Genomic DNA, 23920 nt, shown 5'->3' on the forward strand with positions numbered 1-23920 from the left:
AGGAAGGAAGGAAGGAAGGAAGGAAGGAAGGAAGGAAAGAAAGAAGGAAGGATTTACCTTGAGCAATGGAAGCTTTAAAAAAGATTAAAATTGCTTTAAAATATTTTGAGCATTTCTGTCAATTAAAATATTTTGATGCATTTCCATATCTTAAATAAAGGCATTTAAAAATTGCAGGTAATTAGCTTTTTATGCAGATTAATCACTTTGAAACATACTGTGGTTCCCTGAGGCTCAATTTTACACTGAGATAAAGGACTTAGATCCACCTATGCTACTTGAAAACCAAGACATTCAAGAGAAAAAATGCCATAGTTAAAGTCTAAAAATTGCCTCAACACTTCATCAAATGGTGATTCTGAAATGGTAATTTCACATTCTTAAAAGCTTGGATATATTTTATAGAAGTACTCATTCCTTAAGAGCTATCTGAAAATAATTAGAGATACACATGATAGAAAATTATTTGAGACAGTTTCTCCACAAACTCAGCTCCAGCTGTCAAAAGCAAAGTTGTATGTGCTGTTTTCAAATGCCAGATTAGTGATTCGTCCTTAGAAACAGGGAAACAATTGACTGGCAAATTATTAACTGAAAATACGTGTCTCTGGTTTGGGATCATTAATCGTGCCTGAGAGCAACTTGCTTCCCTTATCTTACACATGTGGGAATGGTGACCTCAGCCCTTCAGGGAACATGATATTGAGACTTGGCTAAAATTGACCACAGATACAGAACGATTCAAAGTCACACAATAGGTCTCTTACTGTCTGAGCATACCAACTAAGCTCTGCTGTCCAGTTTGTCCATGGCTTCCTGTTCCGGAGCTTCAGTATGGAGGGACTTCGGCTGCTTCCATCTCTGCCTCTATGGCTCCCACTGTAGCTATAATTAATTTGTCATCTTTTCATTCTTCCTCTGCCTTACGGCTTACAGATAAACTGGCTTATGTCTATCATATCTCTAACAGTATATATTAGGCAGAGCCCTCTCACCAGGTCACCAAATAAGTCACCGAAATTGAACCACTGGTACATGGCCAATTGATTTTTGACAAAACTGCAAAGGCAATTCAACGATAGATAAAGAGTGTTTTCAACAAATGTTGTTGGAACAATTGGACATTCATATGTGAAAACAAATAAAAAACCTTCAACCTTAACTTCACCCTTTACTCAAAAACTAACTCCAAATGGATCGTTGGATTAAATGTAGAGTGCAAAACTACAGAACTTTCCAAATAAAATGTAAGAGAAAATCTTGTGAACTGGAGTGTAGATAAAGGGTTCAAAGACATGACCTCAAAAGTACAATCCATTTAAAAAATTACAAATTGAATGAACTTCATCAAAATTCAAAACATTTGCTATGTGGAAGAAAATATTAAGAAAATAAACAGATAAACTTCAGACAGAAAGCATTTGCAAAAAAGTATCTGTATCCAAAAGGGATAAGAACTCTCAAAATTCAACAGTGAAAAACAAATAAATAAACCATTCAATTAAAAGAATGGGCAAAAGACTTGAACCGATACTTTACTAAAGAGGATATGGTAAATAAGTACATTAGTCATTAAGAAAATCTAAATTGAAATCATGAGATGCCACTACACACAAATTAGAGGGACTTTTAAAAGACAATACTAAGTGTTGATAAGGATGCAGGGCAACTGAAATTCCCATGTTACTGGTGGAAATGAAAATGATACAGTCACTTTGTAAAACAGGCAGTTTCTAAAAAGTTAAATATACACATACAATACAATCTAGCAATCGCACTCATAGGTATGTATTCTGAAGAAGTAAATACTATATTCACACAAAAACTTGCCTATGCTCATGTATAGCAACTCTTCATAATTACCAAAAATTGAAACAATGTAAATGTCCTTGAGTTAGGGAAGAGATAAACTGCAGTACATCCACTCAACAATGACTGGGAAAGAGCTGTTGATAGGCACAACTACTTGTATGACTCTCAGTGGTGCTATGTTGAGTGAAAGAAACCAGTCTCAACCAGTATGCATACAGGTTGCACACTGTATGACAATTTAAAAAGTCAAAACTAATGAAAAGTATGCCAATTTTGAAAAGACAAAACTACGGTGATGACAAACAGATCAGTGAGTGCCAGGGATTAGGATGGATGGAGGGAAGGAGGTGCCTGTAAAACACAGCACACAGGAGTTTTTTTGAAGAGTTGGGGGGTGGCAATGAAGTGTTTCTTTATTCTTATTGTGGTAGTGATTTCGCAAATCTGTAATTTCTACATAGAATTGTATACTCTTTGAAAAAGTCCATTTTACTGTATTTTAATTTTAAAACACAGTAAATAAACTGCCTACTTGACTGCTTTCCATAGAAAAGAGTTCTGATCCTAGTTGGTACTCAGAGCAATATTCATTCATTCATTCTGCAAATGTTTGCTGAGAAGCTATGATTTGGGACATCACAGATTTATGTGTCTTGTAGACCCTGGGATACATAAATAAGCAAAACAAAGACTACTTTCCTGCAATTGTAATCTCTCTATGAAGAATTTTTTAAGATTTAAACCAGTAAGTGGAAGTGGCAACAGATAGAGCTGGTGCCTTTGGAAGCAGCTCTAGGCCAACTGTCTTTTCATTTTTATCCTGGTAATCTAAAGCAAAGTGAGGTTCACAGACCAGTGTCATATGCATCACATGGGACCTACAGAATTAATGCCCACCTCAAACTTGATGACTTTGAATTTTCCCTTTAGCAAGATCTCTGGGTGATTCCTATGCGCATCAGGTCTGATTAGTGCTGCAACAGTTTATCTTACTGATGTGACCACTCCCTTCTTGAGACTTAAAGCTCCCTGGTCTCCACAAAGTCTGACTTCCTACATCTGCTTTTTCAGATTGTTCTTCTGCAATTTCCTACGTCTTTTCTTTTACCTGTCCCTTCAATTAAGAATGTCCTACTCTTAGGTCTACTCTTTTCTTCCTTGGTAAACTCATTCATTCCTGTGGCTTTAGCCTGCATATCAGGATGACATCCATACGTTACTTCCGAGCTTTAAATTCATCTTTTCAACTCCAAGCAAGTCATTGTCTTTTTAATTTCCCCTAACACCTTAAATTCAGTTTGTCCAAAAGTAACTGGTTAACTTTAATCTGATACCTGTTCCTTTGGGTTTCTTATCTCCAAAAAGGGCAACGCTAGTTTCCTGGAAACCAGGGATACAAATAGTCTTGCCTACGAGCTTCATATCTTTGCTTATGACACAACTCTTCACTTTCCAATTCCTGTTAATGCAATTTTATCATGTCTCTTGAGTGCATCCCACAGCAGTGCTCTGCCTCAGATCCTTACCGTCTCTTCTGTAAGCTAATGTCATGTCCTTCTTACTGGATTGCTTGCCCTAAAATGATCCTTGCCCAAATCTATCCCAGTTTGTATACCAGAGCCCAATGGTTCCTTATAGTTCCTCAAATACAACTTATACTATGTGACTTCTTAACTTAGTTGGTGGTTTTCCTTTTATCCCCAGATAATTCCCGACTATGCTTGCCTTTTGAACTCTAAACTATCCTTCTAGCCCCAGGACAAGATTGTGAAACTAACACATATGTCCCCAGATCACATCAGTACAGGATTAAAAACGAGGTTGTATTAAAAGTTCGGATCAATTTCAATTGACTTCAAAATCTCACTCATTTATTTCCAGGAGTCCACCTGCATGCTCACATGAGCCCATGAACCACTAATTTCCATCCACATATACTTTCTCGCAGTGGCTCCATAACACCCTGAATTACAACATTGCTGCACGTAGAACACAGAGCCGTTCCCTCTTATTCATGATGGGTAAGTTCCAGGATCCCTAGTGGGCATCTGAAACTGCACATAGTATCAAACTCCATATATACTGTACTTTTTCCTATCCATACATATCCATGATAAAGTTTAATTTATAAATTAGTCACAGCAAGAAATTAACAACCATAACTAATAATAAAATACAACAAATGTATCAGTATGCTGTAATAAAAGTTATGTGAATGTGGTCTCTCTCTTTCTCAAAATATCTTATTGTACTGTACTATTTTTGGACCATAATTGACCACAGGTAACTGAAACCTCAGAAATTGAAATTGGGTAAGGGAAGACCACTGTATCTGTATATAGCATGCCTAATTGTCTCAGAGGAGAGTATATACTATAACATACTGTTCTGTGTCTGACAGAATTTCAATGAAATGGTTCTCTTTTTAGCAGTTTGGGGAGTGTTTCCAACCACTCCTCCCTCTCCCTGGGAATTCCACTGTGAGATGACTGGGCTAAAGAACAAATGTGATTCCAAGACATTCTACGTTTCCCACAATCGCCCCTCTCACCTAGCAACTGAGTTGCTAGCCAATTGCATCTGCTTCAATTCTTCTCCAAGTCTGAATTCTCTCTGAGAAGGCTTGTGGGCCCCTTATGTATATGGAGTGCTGGTGGGCCTTCTCGTCATCTCTTGGATATGTGGACACATGCATATCTCACGGTGGAGCAGGCTTGGGCTCAAGTAAGCCCTTGAAGGCCAAGGGCTGGGTGTTGCTTTGATTTTTAATTCTATAGCATTTGGCAGCTTGATTTGTTCTTGTGGTTGCACAACAAAATTCTGAATTGAATTCGGCATCACAAAACAGATATAGATACTGCCAGAGATACTGCCATTGAATATAGGCATATTCAAAACAAAATTATCAGGTGTGTGAAATGTTTGCCTAGACTGACTCCTAAAAAGTAAAACAGCCTAAAAACGGCGATAATCCAAAAGTTATATCATGAGTCTCTTCTTCTGGCCTTTCATAAATATTTTCAGGCCTCTGATATCCACCTATTTGCAAGGTTGACCACCACTTAAAACATCAACCACAGGACTAAGTCTGGAATCCTGTAGTATGTGTATGTGAGTGCACATGGGTGTGCATGTGTGTGCACACACATGTGTGCCTGCAAATGAGCATTAAAGATATTTTTTCATGATTCTAGGACAGTAGCTGACTCAACAGATTACATATGGAGCCTATCAATGTGGACAGCTTGTGAAAGATCATAAACACATTTTTCATATAGAAACGTTGCAGCCATAAACACACCACGTGGTCACCCCTTCCCTAAGCTTTGCTCCTTTAATTGTAAATAGCCAGAAAGTCATCAAGCCAGAGTTTAATAAACTTTTAATTTGAAATGAATTACCACATGTTGTGTTTGTTTACCCATTATTAAATCTCTTAGCAACATATCAGTGGCAGAAACAGCATACTGTATCACAGCCCTGATATATTGGAAAACAAACCCATGGGGGATATTAACGGCTAATAATATGCTTCCAAGAAAAATAAATAAATATAAGCAATAGTAAAGACTTGTATTTGAAGAGCTTTTTGTGTTCTGTTTTTCTGTAAATTTGTTTAGAATAATAGCAGAAGGTGCCTCTGCAGTCTTTGAATGTGAGACTTGAATAAGTCTCCATGCTCAGAGCAGAGCAAATGAATGATCTTTTTTTTTCTAAAGCATTTTCCTAAAGCAGAAAACATTTTTCCTCTCGTGATATACAGTATTCTCAGATTGAACACGCGGGTGTTCATGCTTTCTGGAGTGCTACCTGTCCTCCTTTTAGGGGAACTGGGAACAGCATTCTAAAAGTCAAGTTTATAGCTCAGTGCAGTAGGTGTGGAAAATACAGCCCTCATTACTCCAAGGAAAAACTAGAAAGTAAAAATGGTCCAAGAGGAATTGGCTGTTGTCTTCTGTTTTATTCTAACACTAGGTTAAAACATCAATAACACTGACAGTTTATTTGTTAAGTCAAACTCACTTTCCCAAAAGTTAAAAATTCTGAAGTAAGAATATTTAGCTCCATATTTAATGCAAAAAACACTGGGAAAGAAAAAGAAAAAAAAAGAAACCTACTTTGCAAATACATGTATTTTACAGTGTCTCATGTGGCGGCTTTCCAGTTGACTTTTGAACTTGATATTTGAGCAAAAAAAAATCAATGGTTTTCTAGGGTTTTATCTAACGAAATCATACTCATTCCTTTTGTATTTTGTGAATTATCAATTTTATCTTAGGAAGATGATCTTCAACCATCAGCAAGGGCTTCGTCCGTTCCTTCCCTTTCTGTGTCTCAGATTCCCAGGTTGCACAGATGAGACGCTAATGTTCAAGTAATTTGTTTTCACAGAACAAGGGCATAGCAGGCCCTCAGGTTGGAAGGCCTGACTAATCTAATTCCACATACAGGAATGGTGTAAAAGTGATTCTCCTGCAGAGACAACTAAATGAGAATTACCCAGTGTCCATGAACATACTCCACGTAACTGCCCCACAAAGGAATTCGGAATGAGGCTAAATCTGACACTGGCTGGTCTGTGCTTTGGGAACCCATCTTCCCTTTTTATGAGACAGGGTCTCACTTTGTCACCCAGGCTGGAGTGCAGTGGTGTGATCTCAGCTCAATGCAGCCTCGACTTCCTGGGTTCAGGCGATCTCCACAAGTAGCTGGAACTACAGGCATGTGCCACCAAACCTAGCAAATTTTTGTATTTTTTGTAGAAATGGGGTTTTGCCATGTTGCCCAGGCTGGTCTTGAACTCCTGGGCCCAAATGATCTGCCCACCTCGGCCTCCCAAGGGGCCCCTTTCATGACACTCTCTGCTCTTTTTCAGACTGCCAGAGCCTTAGGCTTATTTTATGCCCCACCTCTTACCTTCCTTTTATCCACACTAAGTACACCGACACACTCATTGATACCCACCTTGGATAGTGGTATTTAAAATTTAAAAATTAAAGCATTGAGCCTATTAAATCTCACAATGAAAAATACTTAAGGCTGAGAGCAGTGACTCACGCCTGTAATCCCAGCAATTTGTGAGGCCGAGGTGGGTGGATCACCTGAGGTCAGGGGTTCAAGACCAGCCTGACCAACATGGAGTAACTTCATCTCTACTAAAAATACAAAATTAGCTGGGTATGGTGGTGTGCACCTGTAATTCCAGCTACTCCGGAGGCTGAGGCAGGAGAGTCGCTTGAACCCAGGAGCTGGAGGTTGCAGTGAGCCGAGATTGCGCCATTGTACTCCAGCCTAGGCAACAAGAGTGAAACTCTGTCTCAAAAAAATAAAAAATAAATAAAAAATAAATGGTTAAAGCCAGCTGCAAGTTGTGATTTTGAGGATCGCTAGCTCCACACTTTACCCACCAAAACCAGACCATGTTGTCAGTCATTTCTTATCTTCTCTGGCTGCAAATCCTAGTTCTAACATGAGAGAAACAATACACTTTGGTTAAGTTGCTTTATACCTGTGATGCTTGTAACATAGCTTCAGCATATATCTGATTTCTAATTTATCTTTAGAAATATGTGTTTAAAGCCAGTGACATAATTTGATATATATGTATTCTGTGTATAAAATTTCAACATATTTCCAGGTAGGCATCACTCTATAAACTGATATTTAGTTGTCTGGAGGTGGAGGTGGTGGTATTTCAATTGTGATATGATATTGGCTTACTCCCAAGAAAGCAGGTCAGGTGTGTATACAGAAGCCCAGGCCTCATAGTAGACCTGCCCTTAGGAAAGCAGGAGTTACTAATACTTGAGCCTGGCAGAGAGTTGTGCTTGGTCCAAGAAGGCATAATCTCTAAGGGACTTGGAGAACCCCAGTAACAACTTGAGAAGTATTTATCGCCCTCTATGAAGCTGATAAGCAGAAGACAGGAAAACCTGGGAGGTTGAATCATGTAGGCATTGGGTCTGGCCATTATGGCTCCATGGTAGGGATCTGTTATTCTTCTCCTGAAATATTGCCATTTCCCTGATCTGTGTTCTCAACTCAACACGCCTATCCCTCTACACATTCTTTCTGGTTAAACTCAACCACTTAGCAGTTTCAGCTACAGTCTCTGCGTTCATGTGGCCCTAATGAACATATACTCCCTCCCCATTCTCCATCTCCCTCCTGAGCTTCACGTCCATTTCCCAATGATCTCTTGAACATTTCTTTTTGTTTTTTGAAATGGATCTCACTCTGTCACCCAGGCTGCAGTGCAGTGGCGCAATCTCAGCTCACTGCAACCTCCACGTCCCGGATTCCAGCTATTTTCGTGCCTCAGCCTCCTGCATATCTGGGATTACAGTCACCCACCACCACACCCGGCTAATTTTTTGCATTTTTAGTAGACATAGGGTTTCATCATGCTGCCCAGACTGGTCTCAAACTCCTGAGCTCAAGTGATTCACCCACCTTGGCCTCCCAAAGTGCTGGAATTACAGGCGTGAGTCACCACACCCAGCCCCCTTCAACATTTTTATTTGGATATAATATAGAAATATCAAACTCTGCAGATCCAAAATCAAGCTCCTCGTTTTCCTCTACTCTTATTCCTCTTCCTATAGTTCCTATTATCTGCTGGTTGATATCCATATCTATTGTGTTCAAAGTTTAGGAATCAACTTTTGTTATCCTCCACCATCCATATTCAATCAATCAACAACATCATGTTTATGGCCATTCTATTGCCCTTCTTTAACACTTTATGAATGTTCATTCTCTTCTCTAACTTTATTATCTCTGCCCTAATTGAGGCCCTCATCTTTTGCTTGGACTACTGTAAGCTTTTCCGACCTGTTCTGGTTTTAGACATGCTCTGCTCAAATAAATCCTTCTAAAATTTCTCAGTGATCTATCTAAAATTGAAATGGAAATACATCACTCCCCTTTATAAGGGCTACCCACTTAACACTGATTTCTGATGAGCCACAAGACACATAAAAAGGCAGTGGAAAAATGGTAAAGAAAAGGTATTACTACCCTAGAATCTTATAGACGGCTAAATGATCTACCAAAAGTGAGGGAAAATAATAGACTCTTTCGGATATACAATGACTAAGAGAGATCCAAACTCTAAACAAATTACTAAAGACTTATTTCAGCAAGAAGAAAAATGGAGCCAGAGTGAAGACATGCTATCTTAAAAATATAATGAAGCATCAATATGTCATTAAATTAATTTTCTATTAAGAGTAAAAAATACTAACTGTTGTGTTTAACAAAAAAGTGAAACTGAAACCATAGCCAACAATAGCAATTGGATGAGGAGGTGTTTTCAATGGGCAAGGCATGCTAAAAGTCCTTGCCACATCCAGGAAAAGAATGGAAATATGGAATGAGCTTAGAATTTTAAAGATGTTTTATAGTTAAATATGTAAGTGAGAAATTAAGGATAACATCTAAAATAATGGATAAAATCTGTAGATTATACAGACAGAAGGGCATAAACAAATTAATTTTTTTAAAGCAAAGAAATAGGATGGTAAATTTAAAGTGAAAATTAGATGCCATCAACAAGTACAAATATAACAATAATAAGAGTAGTTTCCAGAACTTTAAACTTACCTATTTAAATGGCACACGTTATTTACTTGCCTTTTCTTCTATTTTTAATTAGTATATGTGAGTTTTACATATTTTGGAAGTAACGTGTATTTTGATACCTCTCTGCAATGGCTAATGATCAAATTGGGGTATTAAGGATATCCATCAACTCAACCATTTATCTTTTCTCTGTGTTATGAATATTACAGATCTGATATTCTAGTTATTTTGGAACATACAATAAATTATTGTTAACTATAATTTTCCTACTGTATTCTCAAATACTAATGTTTATTCCTTCTATCTAAAATTGTATTTTTGTACCCCTTAATTTGTCTTGAAAATAAAATCCAGATTTATGCTACTAACTGATACATGCCCAAACTGTACTACAGAAAAATGTTACAATTTAAAAATAAGGGGTAGCATAATAATGTGTGCCATGAAAATACTAAAAATTAACAATTCAGGTGGGTAGTATTCATATCAGATGAAATAGAACATAAATTCAAAAGTATTAATAGACAAACAGAAGTAGAAAAGAATTATAACATCCTACAAACTATAACAATTATAAACTTGTATGCGCTTAGCAGATTTAAAATGTATAAAGCATTATCTGACAAAATTACAGGAAGCAATGGACAGATCCATTCATAATTTTCTCTGATCTACAATGTGTAGATTTTCTCTGATGTACACAATGTGTGGATAAATAAAAAGTTAAGATACATAAAAATGTTAAGAGGATAAATACATAGAAAATAAACAATCAGTGGAGAACCTGAATGAAGGTAAATGTCAGTTGTATACTGAAAAAAAATAAATGAAAAGATTAAAAGCAAGACTAATAAGGAAAAACAACAATGGCTAATATTAATAATCAACATTAGGACTGACAAGAAAAATATATAATACAATGATAGAGTTACTTATATTTCAAAATTATAGTAGTAGTTTTGTGTATTTTCTTATAGATACATAAAATTATCTGTTGAGTAGTATATCGGTTTCCTTCAGGGAGAAGAACTAGGTTGCTGGGGAGTAGCAGGGGAACGCAGGTTTTCTTTTGAACAATGTGAATATATCACCTGCTCAATAAAACCTTAACAAAAGGAAATAAATTTAAAAATTAAAAAGATAATGTACCATGACCAAGTTAACCCAATCAGTTTTTAATGAATTAAACATAGAAAGATGGCATAATAAGTAACAATCAAAAGTTGAACTAGAAAATAAATGTCCCCTACCACCCTCCTAAAAACAACAACAGCAACAAAGCCCCAGAACTCTTACAGGTCGATGAGGCAAAACATGGCCCAAAAAAAAAGTGGACAAAGTATAGAAACAGGCAGTTCCCACAAGATAATACCCAAATGGTCAACAGAAATATACATAGTTTCAAAAATGCTTTAATATACTTGTATCCAGAAAAATCCTAGTTAAAATAAAGAGATATTATTTCATGGCAATTGAATTGGCAAAACTAATCTGACAGCAACAAGGGTTGATAGAATGTGGGCAAAAACAACTCTCTTACACAACTGTAAGGAGGGTAAATTGAGACACTAGGGGTGGCAGTGTCACTAGTCTATACATTTAGAAAGTGTGTGCATGTGATTCAGCCATTCCTTTTGGGGTTATATAGTCTCTAGTGAAATTTCCACCAATGTGCCCAAGCAAAGCATGTTCAAGACTGGTCATTGTGGGTTTGTTTGCAACAGAGTATAACTAGAAACAACTACAATAAAATAAATAAATAAATTTTGTTATAATCCTGCAAAGGAAGTCAATACAACAAAATTAGTAAATTAGAAATAGATAGACAGATATAGTTAGATAAATATCAGAGACAATGTTGACAGAAAATAAAAGTTGCAGAAGCAGATGTGAAGTATGATATATTTATGCAAAGCTTAAAAACATAGAAAAGATATACACTGTTAGTGATTCCATATATATGTAGAAAATGTTTCAAAATATACATGGAAATGACCAATAACAAATCTGAGAAGGCTGCGAATGGAATTAGGAAGCAGTTCACAGAGAGCATTAATCACTGATAAATGTTATTTTTTCATAGAAAAAATGGGAAGTAATATGGCAAAATGGTAAAAATCAGCAAAGCTGGCTACTGGGTACTGGTGTTTGCTATGTTATTTTCTGTATGAGATGTTTAAAATATTTAATAATTTCAAAAATAAAAATAAATTACTTATTACAAGGCTTCTTATCACTGGTAATACTTGTAGCATTAGTACAATGCTGATAGTGCTATTACATGCTGTCGTTATTATAATTAATACCAATCCATCAACTGCTATTTTAACTGACACGAATGTTTACTGCTAGAGGATACACCCTGTTAAAGAAGCTTGTGAATATTCTGGTAAATGCAACAATCTTTTTATAAGAAGGAGAATAATCTCTAATAGCACATATATTCTGTAAGTTGGAATTTTTGTAGATTGACTATTTCAAAAAACTTTATTTGCTTATTTACTGCCCTGACGAAACCAGTCTTTGAAAACAAAGGCCAATAAAATAAACTATATTAATTGACAACTATTTTTCTGAAAATATTTTATCTTTCATAGCCAGTTTTTGGTTACCAGTCTTGAAAGCATGCAAGAAAAATTGAAATCTAAAAATAAGAACCAACAGAAGTCAAATTATGCCCCCTTAACAAGAACAACAAAAAAACTTGCAAAGCAATAAGGACATGGAGAAAGACTTGTTTCAATGATGCTGTTTTACATTTACATATGTAATAGACAATGTGATATAAAAACTAATATTCAAACATATTTAAAAAGAATTATAGTTTCTTACATTCATAATATAATTTATACAATATGACGTGAAATACTAGCAATAGAATGCTGGGGAAAAAAAAGTCAACCAACCCTGAGAAGAGTGTACTGTGGATTTAGCTCCTTCCTCATCCATTGAGGCACAAGCGTTCTTCTCTATTTCTTTCTCTGAAAGGCCAGCTGTATTATCCACTCCTGATTCTCTCCTTTAGCCATTAGACACACTGGAAATTCAGGGGAAAGTCGAGTATGGCTTTCATGATTTTTTTGACCATCAAGATGCAAAGGAAGTTTAATGACCTATTAAGAGATCAATCTGTTATCTAAATTGTTGAAACTATTACATGCTTTTCATCTCTAAAAAAGAGACAATTTGAAAAAGCTAAAATATCAATAATAAATTCCGTTTTCCATACATTATACGCTTTTGTTTGGTTGCATTACGAAGAATGCAGGTTTTTTGCATTAACAAATTTACACAAGTGCTTCAGATAGTGCCATTTGCTCTCTATATATTAGTTTCTCCTTTATTTCAATTTATAATTTTTAAAATTTCTTCTTCCAAATAACACTATCTAACATTCATACTAGGAGAAAATTAGCAAATATTCATTCACTGTTTACCATCTCCAAGAAATAATATTTTAAGTCCAACAAGAAATGACGAGATTGTAGAATCTAGCAGTGAATGAGTGCTCATTATACAATTTTTTCAGTTTTACTCTATGTTTAAAATTTTAATAGTAAAAGTGCTTGGAGACAGTAATGACACAAGAAGGGAAATATTCAGGAAAGTGAGGAATTGATAGACAAAGCTTCCTGGGAAAGAGTGACAGGCTATCTTTCTGACATCGTTTTCACTGTTGCATCCTTACACACATGCTGTGGGGAGCCTCAGAGCTGTTGGCCAGCCTCCTCTGGGATGCTCAGGGTTATTAGTCTGAGTACTATCCCTAATGACACCGTGAGAGAACACATGAGTTCATGGCTAAACCACTTGCCCTGGCTCTGCCAGCCCCTCGTTGACAGTAGCAGTTTCTCCACACTGACTGACCCAGGAGAGAAATGTTCAGGATTCACCTGGATTGACTTGTTTCCTTTTTATCTTCTAACAGGGCATTGCAAAAAAACACTTTGCTGTTCCATCATCTGCATTACTTTCCTTTTCTCTTCCCAATTCCAACTTATTCTTTTCTGAGTAAATACAGCGTTAACTTGTTCAAAAATGTTTGCATTTGAGAAAACTTATATTGGAAAAATCCACAACTTTAGAATTTCACATAAGAGGAAACTGAGGTTTCCAGAAAAGAAGCTTTTTGTTTTTGTCCTCATGAGAGAGAAGGATCTACATGCCTACTTATTCTGCCTACAATCAGAAAATCACGCATCTTGCATGTTGCTATTCTCATTAATAAGACTCGCTTCCCCATGAAATGTTCAGAAGGAGAAAATTATTTTTATTGTCTATCAAATAAGAATGTTAGTGGACAATTACATCCATTTCTAATGGATAATGCCAGCTGAACTCTGCAAATAAATTATAGTATTCCTTATTTTTCTCTACAGAGTATTTTTAATAGAAAGTCACAAAAAAAGAGGCAAATTTTAGTAATATGTTCAAATTCAAGTAGATTTTGGTCAAATCAAATTATTCTAATGCTGCTAAAATATACCCACTTTTCTTGACCTTGCAAATATTAAACACTACTTCAAATTTATCCTCAAATATATACTGTCTTTATGATGAATAACAGCACTACATAAATTGTCTTTTATAAAACAAAGCTGATTCTGACTTTCCATCCCATAATTTATAGAACATTGAATTTTAGGAAACAGTTAGTGAAAAAGTCAGTTAATAATTATAGATGTCTTCCACATTAGTTAGACCAAAATTTACTCTATTTATTTATTTATTTATTTATTTATTTATTTATTTATTTTGAGCCAGAGTTTCGCTCTTGTTGCCCAAGCTGGAGTGCAATGGCACAATCTTGGTTCACTGCAACCTCCACCTCCGAGGTTCAAGCGATTCTCCTGCCTCAGCCTCCTGAGTAGCTAGAATTATAGGCACCTGACACCTTGCCCAGCTAATTTTTGTATTTTTAGTAGAGACAAAATTTAACCATGTTGGCCAGGCTGGTCTCAAACTTCTGACCTCAGGTGATCCACCCGCCTCGGCCTCCCAAAGTGCTGAGATTACAGGCATAAGCCACCACACCCAGCCCAAACTTTACTTTCTTATGGCTATATTTATTTTGACTCTTGGTACGGCATTCAGGTCACCAATTTTTAAAATATTTTCTTATGGATTTTCTATAGTTATCTTCAACCTTTAGATAAATTTTGAAGTTTTTTTTACATTCATTTATAATAGTCTTCCTTTTCAAGCTTATTTATATCAGCATTTCTGATTCTTTGAAGGTTTTAAAAAGTTCTGATGCCTGACACCCCACCACAAAACAACTAAATTAAAATATCTGTGACTAGAACCCAGGCAAAAGTATTTCTAAAACTTCCCACAGAATTCTAGTGTGCAATCAGATTTATCTTAGGATGGCACTATTTCCAAAATGTATAGACAGGTACATATTCATATAAACATTATTTTATTAATAGCATACCTACACTGCCCCAGCACGATATTTCAGCAAAACATTATAATGGAATTAGATAAGAAGAAAAAATGCCAGCTAATTCTACTCAAAGTAAATAGGAAACAGGAAGACCATTGCTGATTTTAAGGACGAAATTACATGTGCTTCCTGGGAACACCCAATTGAATAGTTCTATCAGTTAGGTAAGTAGATAGGTAGACAGACAGACAGACAGATACATTACATAAATATAAATAAAACTTCAAACATGAAGGTGAAGAAGAACAATTTATGGCATTATATGACACGAACAACCTGGGGAAAAACATCATAATCAGGAAGAATAAATTTGGGTACAAAGAACACACTACGAATGCGCTGGAATGCTTATCCTTTTTGCATCCCTAGAGCAGGCAATGCCCAATGCACAATAGAAGCTCAGTAAACACTTATTTTTTTTTTTTTTGAGATAGGGTCTTGCTCTGTTGTCCAGACTAGAGTGCAGTGGCAAGATCTCAGCTCACTGCAACCTCCGCGTCCTGGGTTCAAGTGATTCTCCTGCCTCGGCCTTTCAAGTAGGTGAGATTACAGGTGCGTGCCACCAAGCCTGGCTAGTTTTTGTAGTTTTTTAGTAGAGACGGGGTTTCACCATGTTGGCCAGGCTGGTCTTGAACTCCTGACATCAAGTGATCCACCATGACAAGGAAACTTACCAGAGCTCCACCCCCATGTTGATGAGATGAAGCTGCACACTCTACCCCAGCAGTGACAGATTGTGAACTGAGACTTGAGTGGCAGCTCTGGCCCATTCACAACATAGAAAATTTTATTAAATGATCTTTCAAGTTCCCACTAATTCTATAATTTTATTCCTTGTTTCCAAATATCGATTTAATCTGTATTATCAGAAATCAGCATTAAGATGTAATAACTTTTACCATTCTATGCCACTTTACTTGTTAAATTTTCCAATGGCATGAAAGGAAGCTGAAGGCTAGAAAGAAGCAGCTTTAGAAAACATTTTAATTCCTTGCCACTTAAAAAATCATATTGCAAACCTGAAAATAGAGATTGCACAGCCAATGGTCCAAGTCCAGGCAAATCAAATCTTCAATCTTCCTAAAGTTGCTGAGTTTCTGGTCATAATGTCCTCAGAGAAGGGGACACTTAAATTTTCCCTCCACTATATTAAAGTTGTTATCACACAAAGGGAACACTGCCCAGCCCACAGCCCGGTCCAGGCAAGCATATGTTCCACGAAGGAGGAAGAGTTCAAACAAGAAAGCCATGCCAGGGCTCACATTTTTCTTTTGAGGGAGCACCTATGAAAAATATTAAGAAAAGATAGAGACGCTTGTGGTTTTAGAAACACGTTATATTCAGTGATGACTATACACAATTTAGAATTAAGTAAAACGTTGGTCTATACTCCTGTGGTTGGCCCTTGAAAACTCACCCTTGGATGTCCTTACATTCACAGTCCTTCTAGCCCCAGGTAATTGAGCAACCATGAAAATGTGATCTACACAAATTTGACCCTGTCAGTTAAAGAATCTAAACTTTATGGGTTTTAGAAATCAAGTTTGCAACATGTTAACTCACATAGTAGTCTGTGTTTTCATTTCATTCCTCTTTGATCGAGCTGGCACCTCTACTGTATAACTATTTCTATCTTCCATAAGAGTCATTGTTTTGAATGCCTGCCATTCATTTTTGTATCATTCACTTACCTAGCACAACTGCATCACACAGAACAAATGCTTTTTAAAAAGTTATTAAATAAATTATCGCAAATTATCCTACCCATAATAATAACTTGAATTATTATTCCAAAGTCCACCTCTGGAAGAATAGAGTCCTATTTAATTTTGTGATTTTTCTGTTTATTTCAGTTGACACTATAATGCACATGCTGTATAAGTGAGTTGTCAGTGCTAAATAAACAGAACTTTATGTAAAGATGGGCGAAATAATCAGAATGACCAAACCACTGATCAAGTCCTCAGATGTAGAGATGGAGCCTATTCCATGACCTTAAAACAAAATTTAGAGAAATGTAAGACATAAATAATCTTTTTAAAAAACTGAGTTATAGCCTTCGATTTCTTTTTAGAATTTTGTGTGGATAATTACAAGTAGACAAAGATTGGGACTTAGATTATTTTTAAATAACATATTTAACCAAAAGTGTGTAGGTATATTGTATATGATTTTTATAAATATTCCAAGACTTAGTTTAGGTATAAAATGAAACAGAGGCATCTGTTGAAAAATGCCATAACCCTGTGGCAACTGCTATTAAACCATTAACAGGATCAGGTTTTATTTATACCAGATTTATCATTTTTTTACAACAGCCTATGGGAAAGCTAAAAACACTAGGCACAAATCACTGACAAAAGAGAGCCTTATTCAAACTGTACTTTTCATTTGGCTAGTTGGTTGTGAGTAACCTTTGTGATACAAGAATAAAAGTTGAATCGGGAGAAGGAGAAGAAATGGAGTCAGAATCCTGTTTTGGGCCATCATTTAAAAACCAAGTTGAACTGATACTATTGACAATAACTTCATCTGTGTTTAGCTCTGCATTTAGAAGTGAAAACTGGAGCCCCTGTTACACCAAACTCCTATGTATTCAGCTATACATTCAAAGTAGATGAATTAAGAATTTGTCCAGTACTGACTCAATTCTATCATTAATTTTGTTGCGGTCTTAGGAAGTCACTTCTTTTACATATAAGTTTCCATGCATTGGAGTTCTCTCTCAATAAAAAACAAAGCTATAAATATCTTCTTCTCAAAGTTGATGTAATTATCCACTTAGTAAATACAAACATTCCCAGAAAATATGAAATGTGCCTTTATAAAATTTATGTCTTCTAGGACCATCCCAACCACTTCTAAGATGACTTAGTAATAGTTCAGAAAAATAGCATAGTCAAGGTTAAAATACATCTGTGAACATATAAAACCGCAGCATCATTTTTTTGAGTATGTGAGAAATAGTTCAAGGCTACCAAGCACAATAATTAACACCATGCAGTCCTGTGTCCCCTCCAGAGGAAACTTCACCTCAACGTGTTCTACAAGATGGGGGAGTCACATGCAGCTACCCTGACAGCCCCTAAAATAGTTCAGCATGTGAACAAGACCAATCCTAGTCACTGATACTGCGAAGGAAAATGAAAACCATAAATGATTAAATAAAGGAAATGACTTTATCTGATAACAGTTGTAGTTATTCGTTTGGTGCCTTTCCTTTGCTGCATATTGTAGGAGAAATCTGCCCTGCAGTATGTAGCTTGTAATTCATTTGTTTCCTCTTTGGCGAGAAAGGTCACTAAATTTCAGCGTACTTTGCAGAGGATCCTTTTCACAAATCTGAATACTTCCATACCTATCCTATGATATGACATTGCCATGATGATTTTTCAGTAGCTTTGTAGTTAAATACCATATGTTAAGAAAAATACATGTGTTGGTCTCCCCCAACTATCAATGCCCTCCGTCAGGAGAGTCCTGGTAGGTGGCAATCATAATAGCCTCAGAGTCCCTTTCTTTAGTGAATGCCATGAAGAACACCTCTGTGATGCTTCTCCTCTCCCTCCTCCCACTCTCCACCTTCAAGTACTGGGCTGAATACCCGAGTGATGAAATAATCTGTACAACAAACCCCCACGACATGAGTTTACCTATGTAAAAAATCTTCACATGAACCCCCAAACCTAAAATAAAAGTTAGAAGAGTACCCCTTCGGAAGGAAGAGCTGCTGCAGAGTTGAATTCCACTGCATGGCATAAGGGTGATGCATTTGATCTTCCATATTGCAAAAGGTACATGTGAAAGGTGAGTGGAGAAAAAATGGAATCCAAGAAGCAAACGGAAATTTTGAAGGCTTACTGTTAAATGGAGGATTGGAAGAGAAAGTAAAATTCCTTACACTTTAAAAATGTAAAGGATAGGCCAGGTGCGGTGGCTCACGCCTGTAATCCCGGCACTTTGGGAGGCCGAGGCAGGCAGATCGCGAGGTCAAGAGATCAAGACCATCCTGGCTAACACTGTGAAATCCCATCTCTACCAAAAATAGAAAAAATTAGCCCAGTGTGGTGGCGGGCGCCTGTAGTCTCAGCTACTTGGGAGGCTGAGGCCGGAGAATGGGGTGAACCCGGGAGGCGGAGCTTGCAGTGAGCCGAGATCAGGCCACTGCACTCCAGCCTGGGCAACAGAGTGAGACTTCGTCTCAAAAAAAAAAAAAAAAAAATGTAAAGGATACACTTTTAAACTACTTTTAGGTATACATTTAAATTAAAGCAATCCAGAGAGGACTAGAGTAAATGATGCAAAAATGATAAAAATGCCCATTCACAAAACATTGTTCATTTTTCTGGACTTTTGGATTTTTTGTAATGATTATTATTTTTACAGAAAATAAGTATATTAAGTGATTTCAAAATCAGAGAACCTTCAAGGTCCTGCTTCTGGTTATGATGGAGATGATCAAAAGTAACCAACACTTCCATCATAAAAAGGGAAAAAAATCAGTTAAATTACAAAATTATATTTTTAACCCATTGGGAAACTGGGGACACAAAGAAATTTAGGGGAAACTAAATCTCACAGAGGGATCAACCCTTCTTATATGAACTAGGATAGAGGCAGCTTTAATCCCAGGAAACAGGTGAGGAAGCAGACCAGTCACTGGGCAGACTACTTTTCAGCGGAAAGAGAAACTGGCTGAACTTTTAACCATCATGGGCTCTTACGGAACACTGAAAACATATCAGCCTCAGACAAAGAGCAAGTTCTCACTGTTTACCAATTCTCAACCGTGGGACTTTTAACAAGTGCTCAGCAGCATGTGGGCAATTGAGTCTAGATAGGGAGCAAAAAGAGATTTCCAGTGGCACAGAAATCCTGGGACAGCGCTGGAGAGCAGAGCAGAATGTTAGTTACATGGTGCATGGATAAGCAAGCCCAGCTGGAAGGAGGGACCTTTTACAGCTTAAAGCTTTGGAAACTGGTAGTAAATTAAAACTAACTAAAGCTACAAACCCAATCCCAACTAAGCTCAATTCCTAATTTGATCAGAGAGATCAGCCCTTGTGGAGTGGAAATATTTTCCACTCCAGTCTCTGTAATTGGCTTATATAGAATATCTGGCATCTAATATACAACTGTGAGACATTCATGGAAGGAGGAAAATGTGATGCATGAACAAAAGAAAACCAATCAATGAAACCAACCTACAAATGGCCAGATGTTGGAACTAACTAAGACTACAAGTCATTACAAATAGGACCCAAAATTAGAGGAAAAGATAGAAATAACTGAAAAAGTTTTGAATAGCTCAGAAAAGAATTTTTAAAATGTTTAGAATAGAAATCTAAAGTATTTGAAATAATAAAATTATTAAATGGGCATAACAGCAGAAATGGACACAGCAGAAAAAGGATATGTGAACTCTAACAGAGATCAATAGAAATTATTCCAACTGAGGCATAAAGTCAAAAAGAATAAAAAAGTAAAATAGACTAGAGCATGAAAGAATTGTGGGGCAGTAAAAAGCAGTCTAGCACACATACAGTTGGAATCCTAAAATGAGAAGAGAAAGATGATAGTTCAGGAAAAAGTATTTGAAGAGATAATGGCTGAGAATTTTCCAAAATTGATGAAAGACATCAATCTACAAAACCAGAAGCTCAGAAAATCTTAAGCAGAAGAAATACAAAGGAAATACCACCCAGGTATATCATAATCAAAGTGAGTGAAAATCAAAGATAAGGAGAAATCATAAAGACCCATCAATGATACCTAACAAAAAAACTCATTAATGGCTGTCAAAGGAACACACTTAGACAAGTATCAGTATTTCCTTATCATGAAATTCTGAATTTAATATAAAATATTATAAATCATATGGTAAAATCTAACTTTTACTTCTTTGCCCTGCTTCTTTCCTCTGGTCACATAAAGTTACTTTTATTTCTGGCACTGCACAAAAAGTCTCCAGAAACTTGCTTTATTATAAGTTCTACTTTTGGTTGTTTTGTGCCTGACATCATATATTTACCATATAAATGGTAATTCCTTAGCATCATATTCAGGACCCTAATGCAGTATTGTAGCAATCTAAATTTCTAATTTTGTCTCCTCTTAAACACATACTTAAACACATATTAACATGTATAATACATATCATATTAAATATTGTCAAAATTATTTTTTTCAAATGCCTGTACACACCCAGAGAGAGAGAGAGAGAGAATTATTTTCTCATGAAAGCCTATTCATCAGGAAATTCTTCTTCCTCCCCCAAGGTGTTTTGCTCATTATGATCAAGGAATCTTGTCTTCAGTTTGGACAAGACCTTCGAGGTTATCATTTCTAATCCACAGGTTCTCAAGCAAACACACAGGCAGAGACACTGATAGGACGCAGACACAGGCCCAAGGACAGTGTGTCAGACAAGGAGAATCTGAACTAAACTCAAAGATATCTTCCAAGTCTGACATTCTATGAGGAATAGGGATAGTCAACGCAGCAAATCAGTATACTTAATGTGCATTAGAAATAACAATATTTTCTCTTTGAGCCAGGCAATTCTGAATACCTGAGTGGGAACTAAAGCCACAGAATAGGTTATTATAGGTCATCTAGGTTATCCCCTGAAAGTTTCATAGAACCATTACTGTTTTTTCCATTCTTTCAGTCCAGAAAAATAAATAGGTAAATCAGCTCTCATCTCCAGTCTTTCTGCTATAGGATAAGAAAAAGTAGCTATTCTTAGAAACCTATCTTCGCCTAGGAATCAAGAACACAGGGCAGTAACAACTACAACTGTCATTGCTTCTAAACAGAAGAGAGAGATTCTTACTTCCTATACCATGGGAAAACCAGCATTCTCATGTCAAACCTAGTAGTTCCCGGTTCCTGTTTTAGGAAATTTATTTTTTTGGTTCCTTAATTTTAAAAACTGGTATAATAGCAACAGTTAAGTTTCATTCCCTAAGTGCAAGACACTTTTTGAAAGCACTTTATCCTTATTAACTCAATAGCCACCATAATCCTATAAAGTAGATTCTATAGACTCAGTTTTACAAATAACACAACTGGGAGAAGGTCCAAGGTCATACAAAACGATGTGGAGGTTAGAGCTGGGATCTGATTTTAGGTGCTCTGTACCAGAGTCAGTCATGCTAAGCTTCCTGAATGTAGGAGGGGTCAACTAGGGACAACCCACCTTGGATTCATGGTGAGAGACCTCGAGGTCATTCTGCTCTATTCCTATTTACTGCTTTTCCTGATTCCTACAAACTGGGAAGCTGGGGCTCCTCTTCCAGATATTTCTCTCTATCTAGCCAGTTCTCTCCTAAATTGCTTGGTTCGAGTTCAGGTAACCAGAACAGACAAATTGCCTATCAAGAAAAAGCATTTTTACTACAATAAAATCCTACTATCAGGGATTCTTAAAGAATAAGTCTTTCTAAAGGGCTAAGTTTGACAGGTAGCTTACAAATGAATAATTCTGAATAAAAATTCTCCTTAAATTAGGGGCACAATTCCATGATCTCTCAAGCCTAAAGTCCCTGAATCTAATTTTACAATTTCTCAACACCTAATTTAATTATTTGAGAAGCATCAACAATCATACTGTGATGTTTTCAAGACCCTAAGCTCTCAGTCTCAGAAATTTAGTTTGCAAAAGAATTATCCATGAGTCATTATTGAAAGTGTAGACTTCCCAGACCTCACGCTTACCTTGAATTGGTAAGTCTGGGGTGGGGCTTGGTACTCTGAATTTTAACAAGAATGTAAGGTAATTGTGAATCAGATGGCCTTTCAGCCCACACCTTCCTGAGAATCACCAACCAGTATGGACACAAAGACAAGCAAGCCAAGTTTGTGAGTCCTTGATCATATGTTGGATCTCTTAGTGCTTACGACCACTACATTTCTGCCTAAAATCTAATTGAGTCATACCTGGATAATTACTGCTTAAGCAATATGATCTTTCCACCATTTTCCATCAAGAGGAAATATATGGTATGTCATCTCATTATATTACAATTCCATTACCCGACCTCAACCTCAATATGTCATAACTCATCTCTTCACATGCTACTCAGATGTTCAACTACGAATATTTCACTCTAGAGAGATGGAAAAAATCTAATTGAATATTTTAATTTAGAAAGTTCAGTTCTGGGATTCTCCTCCTCTCTCTCACTTTTTTTTTGACTGTGAAAACAAAAAGTCAAATTTTCTTTTAGTTTCTCCTTGTTAGGCAAAAGATAGATCTTTCCCTTCATTGTCCCTGAGAGTTGAACACATTGGGGAAAAATTGGGCACAGCCCATTACTTTTACAAACTCCAGTGAGTGAGCCTCAATGCACAAAAAGATGGCATTTTTGAACATCTGCAGCCTGATTAGATCAAAGACCAACAAATTAACCACAAATGGCTTTACAAGGAGCATGGAAATATATCATTTGGAAAGGAGAAAACTTTTGGCAATAATTGCTCATCAACATTTTCCCTTTAGGCAGCCCACATTGCACCAAAGATATCTAGCAATGAAGTTAATGCCTGTGCAGCATTTTATATTTTACAAAGCTCTTACATGTACATTATCACATTTGATCTGCATGTCAACCTTGTTACATTGTTGACATAAGCCCATTTTACAGGTGATTGAAAAAAAATCATTTAGGAAAGTAATGACTTGCTCGTGTTTCTCCAGCTACTGAATTGAGTTGACTATATCAAAACCCCCATCTCCGACTCTACTGTTTCCCTCCAATCATTCATGCTCATTTATTAAATCTCAGTTTTGCATTTAGACACCACTTTTGGCACTGAGGATAAAAATAATTGAGTGAGACAAAAAGCTTTCTACTCTCACTGAGTATACTCTGATAGGAAAGAGAATACACAATAGATGAATATATATGAGACCTTATCAGTAGTGATAAATGTTTACCCTATCACAATTGATATTGAAATAATGAAAATAAATAGCAATGGACTAGAAAATGACTAGAGGAGGGGGCTATTCTGTTAAGAAACTCTTGCCTAAGGAAGCAACCCTTACCCTGAGAACTGCCATGTCAAGGT

At 36.5% G+C, this 23920-nt stretch overlaps 1 protein-coding gene across 1 annotated transcript in view; it reads right to left on the minus strand.

Moving 5' to 3' along the window:
- OFCC1 (orofacial cleft 1 candidate 1) overlaps nucleotides 1-23920 on the minus strand; it is a 513529-nt gene that overhangs the window by 107292 nt on the left and 382317 nt on the right. The window contains 2 exon segments of the mRNA XM_011962909.1: nucleotides 12303-12413; nucleotides 12416-12433. Coding sequence (XP_011818299.1) covers nucleotides 12303-12413; nucleotides 12416-12433 — 129 coding nt within the window.

Source organism: Colobus angolensis, unplaced genomic scaffold (genome assembly GCF_000951035.1).
Source record: "Colobus angolensis palliatus isolate OR3802 unplaced genomic scaffold, Cang.pa_1.0 Scaffold6, whole genome shotgun sequence".
In the NCBI taxonomy this organism is placed as follows: domain Eukaryota; kingdom Metazoa; phylum Chordata; class Mammalia; order Primates; family Cercopithecidae; genus Colobus; species Colobus angolensis.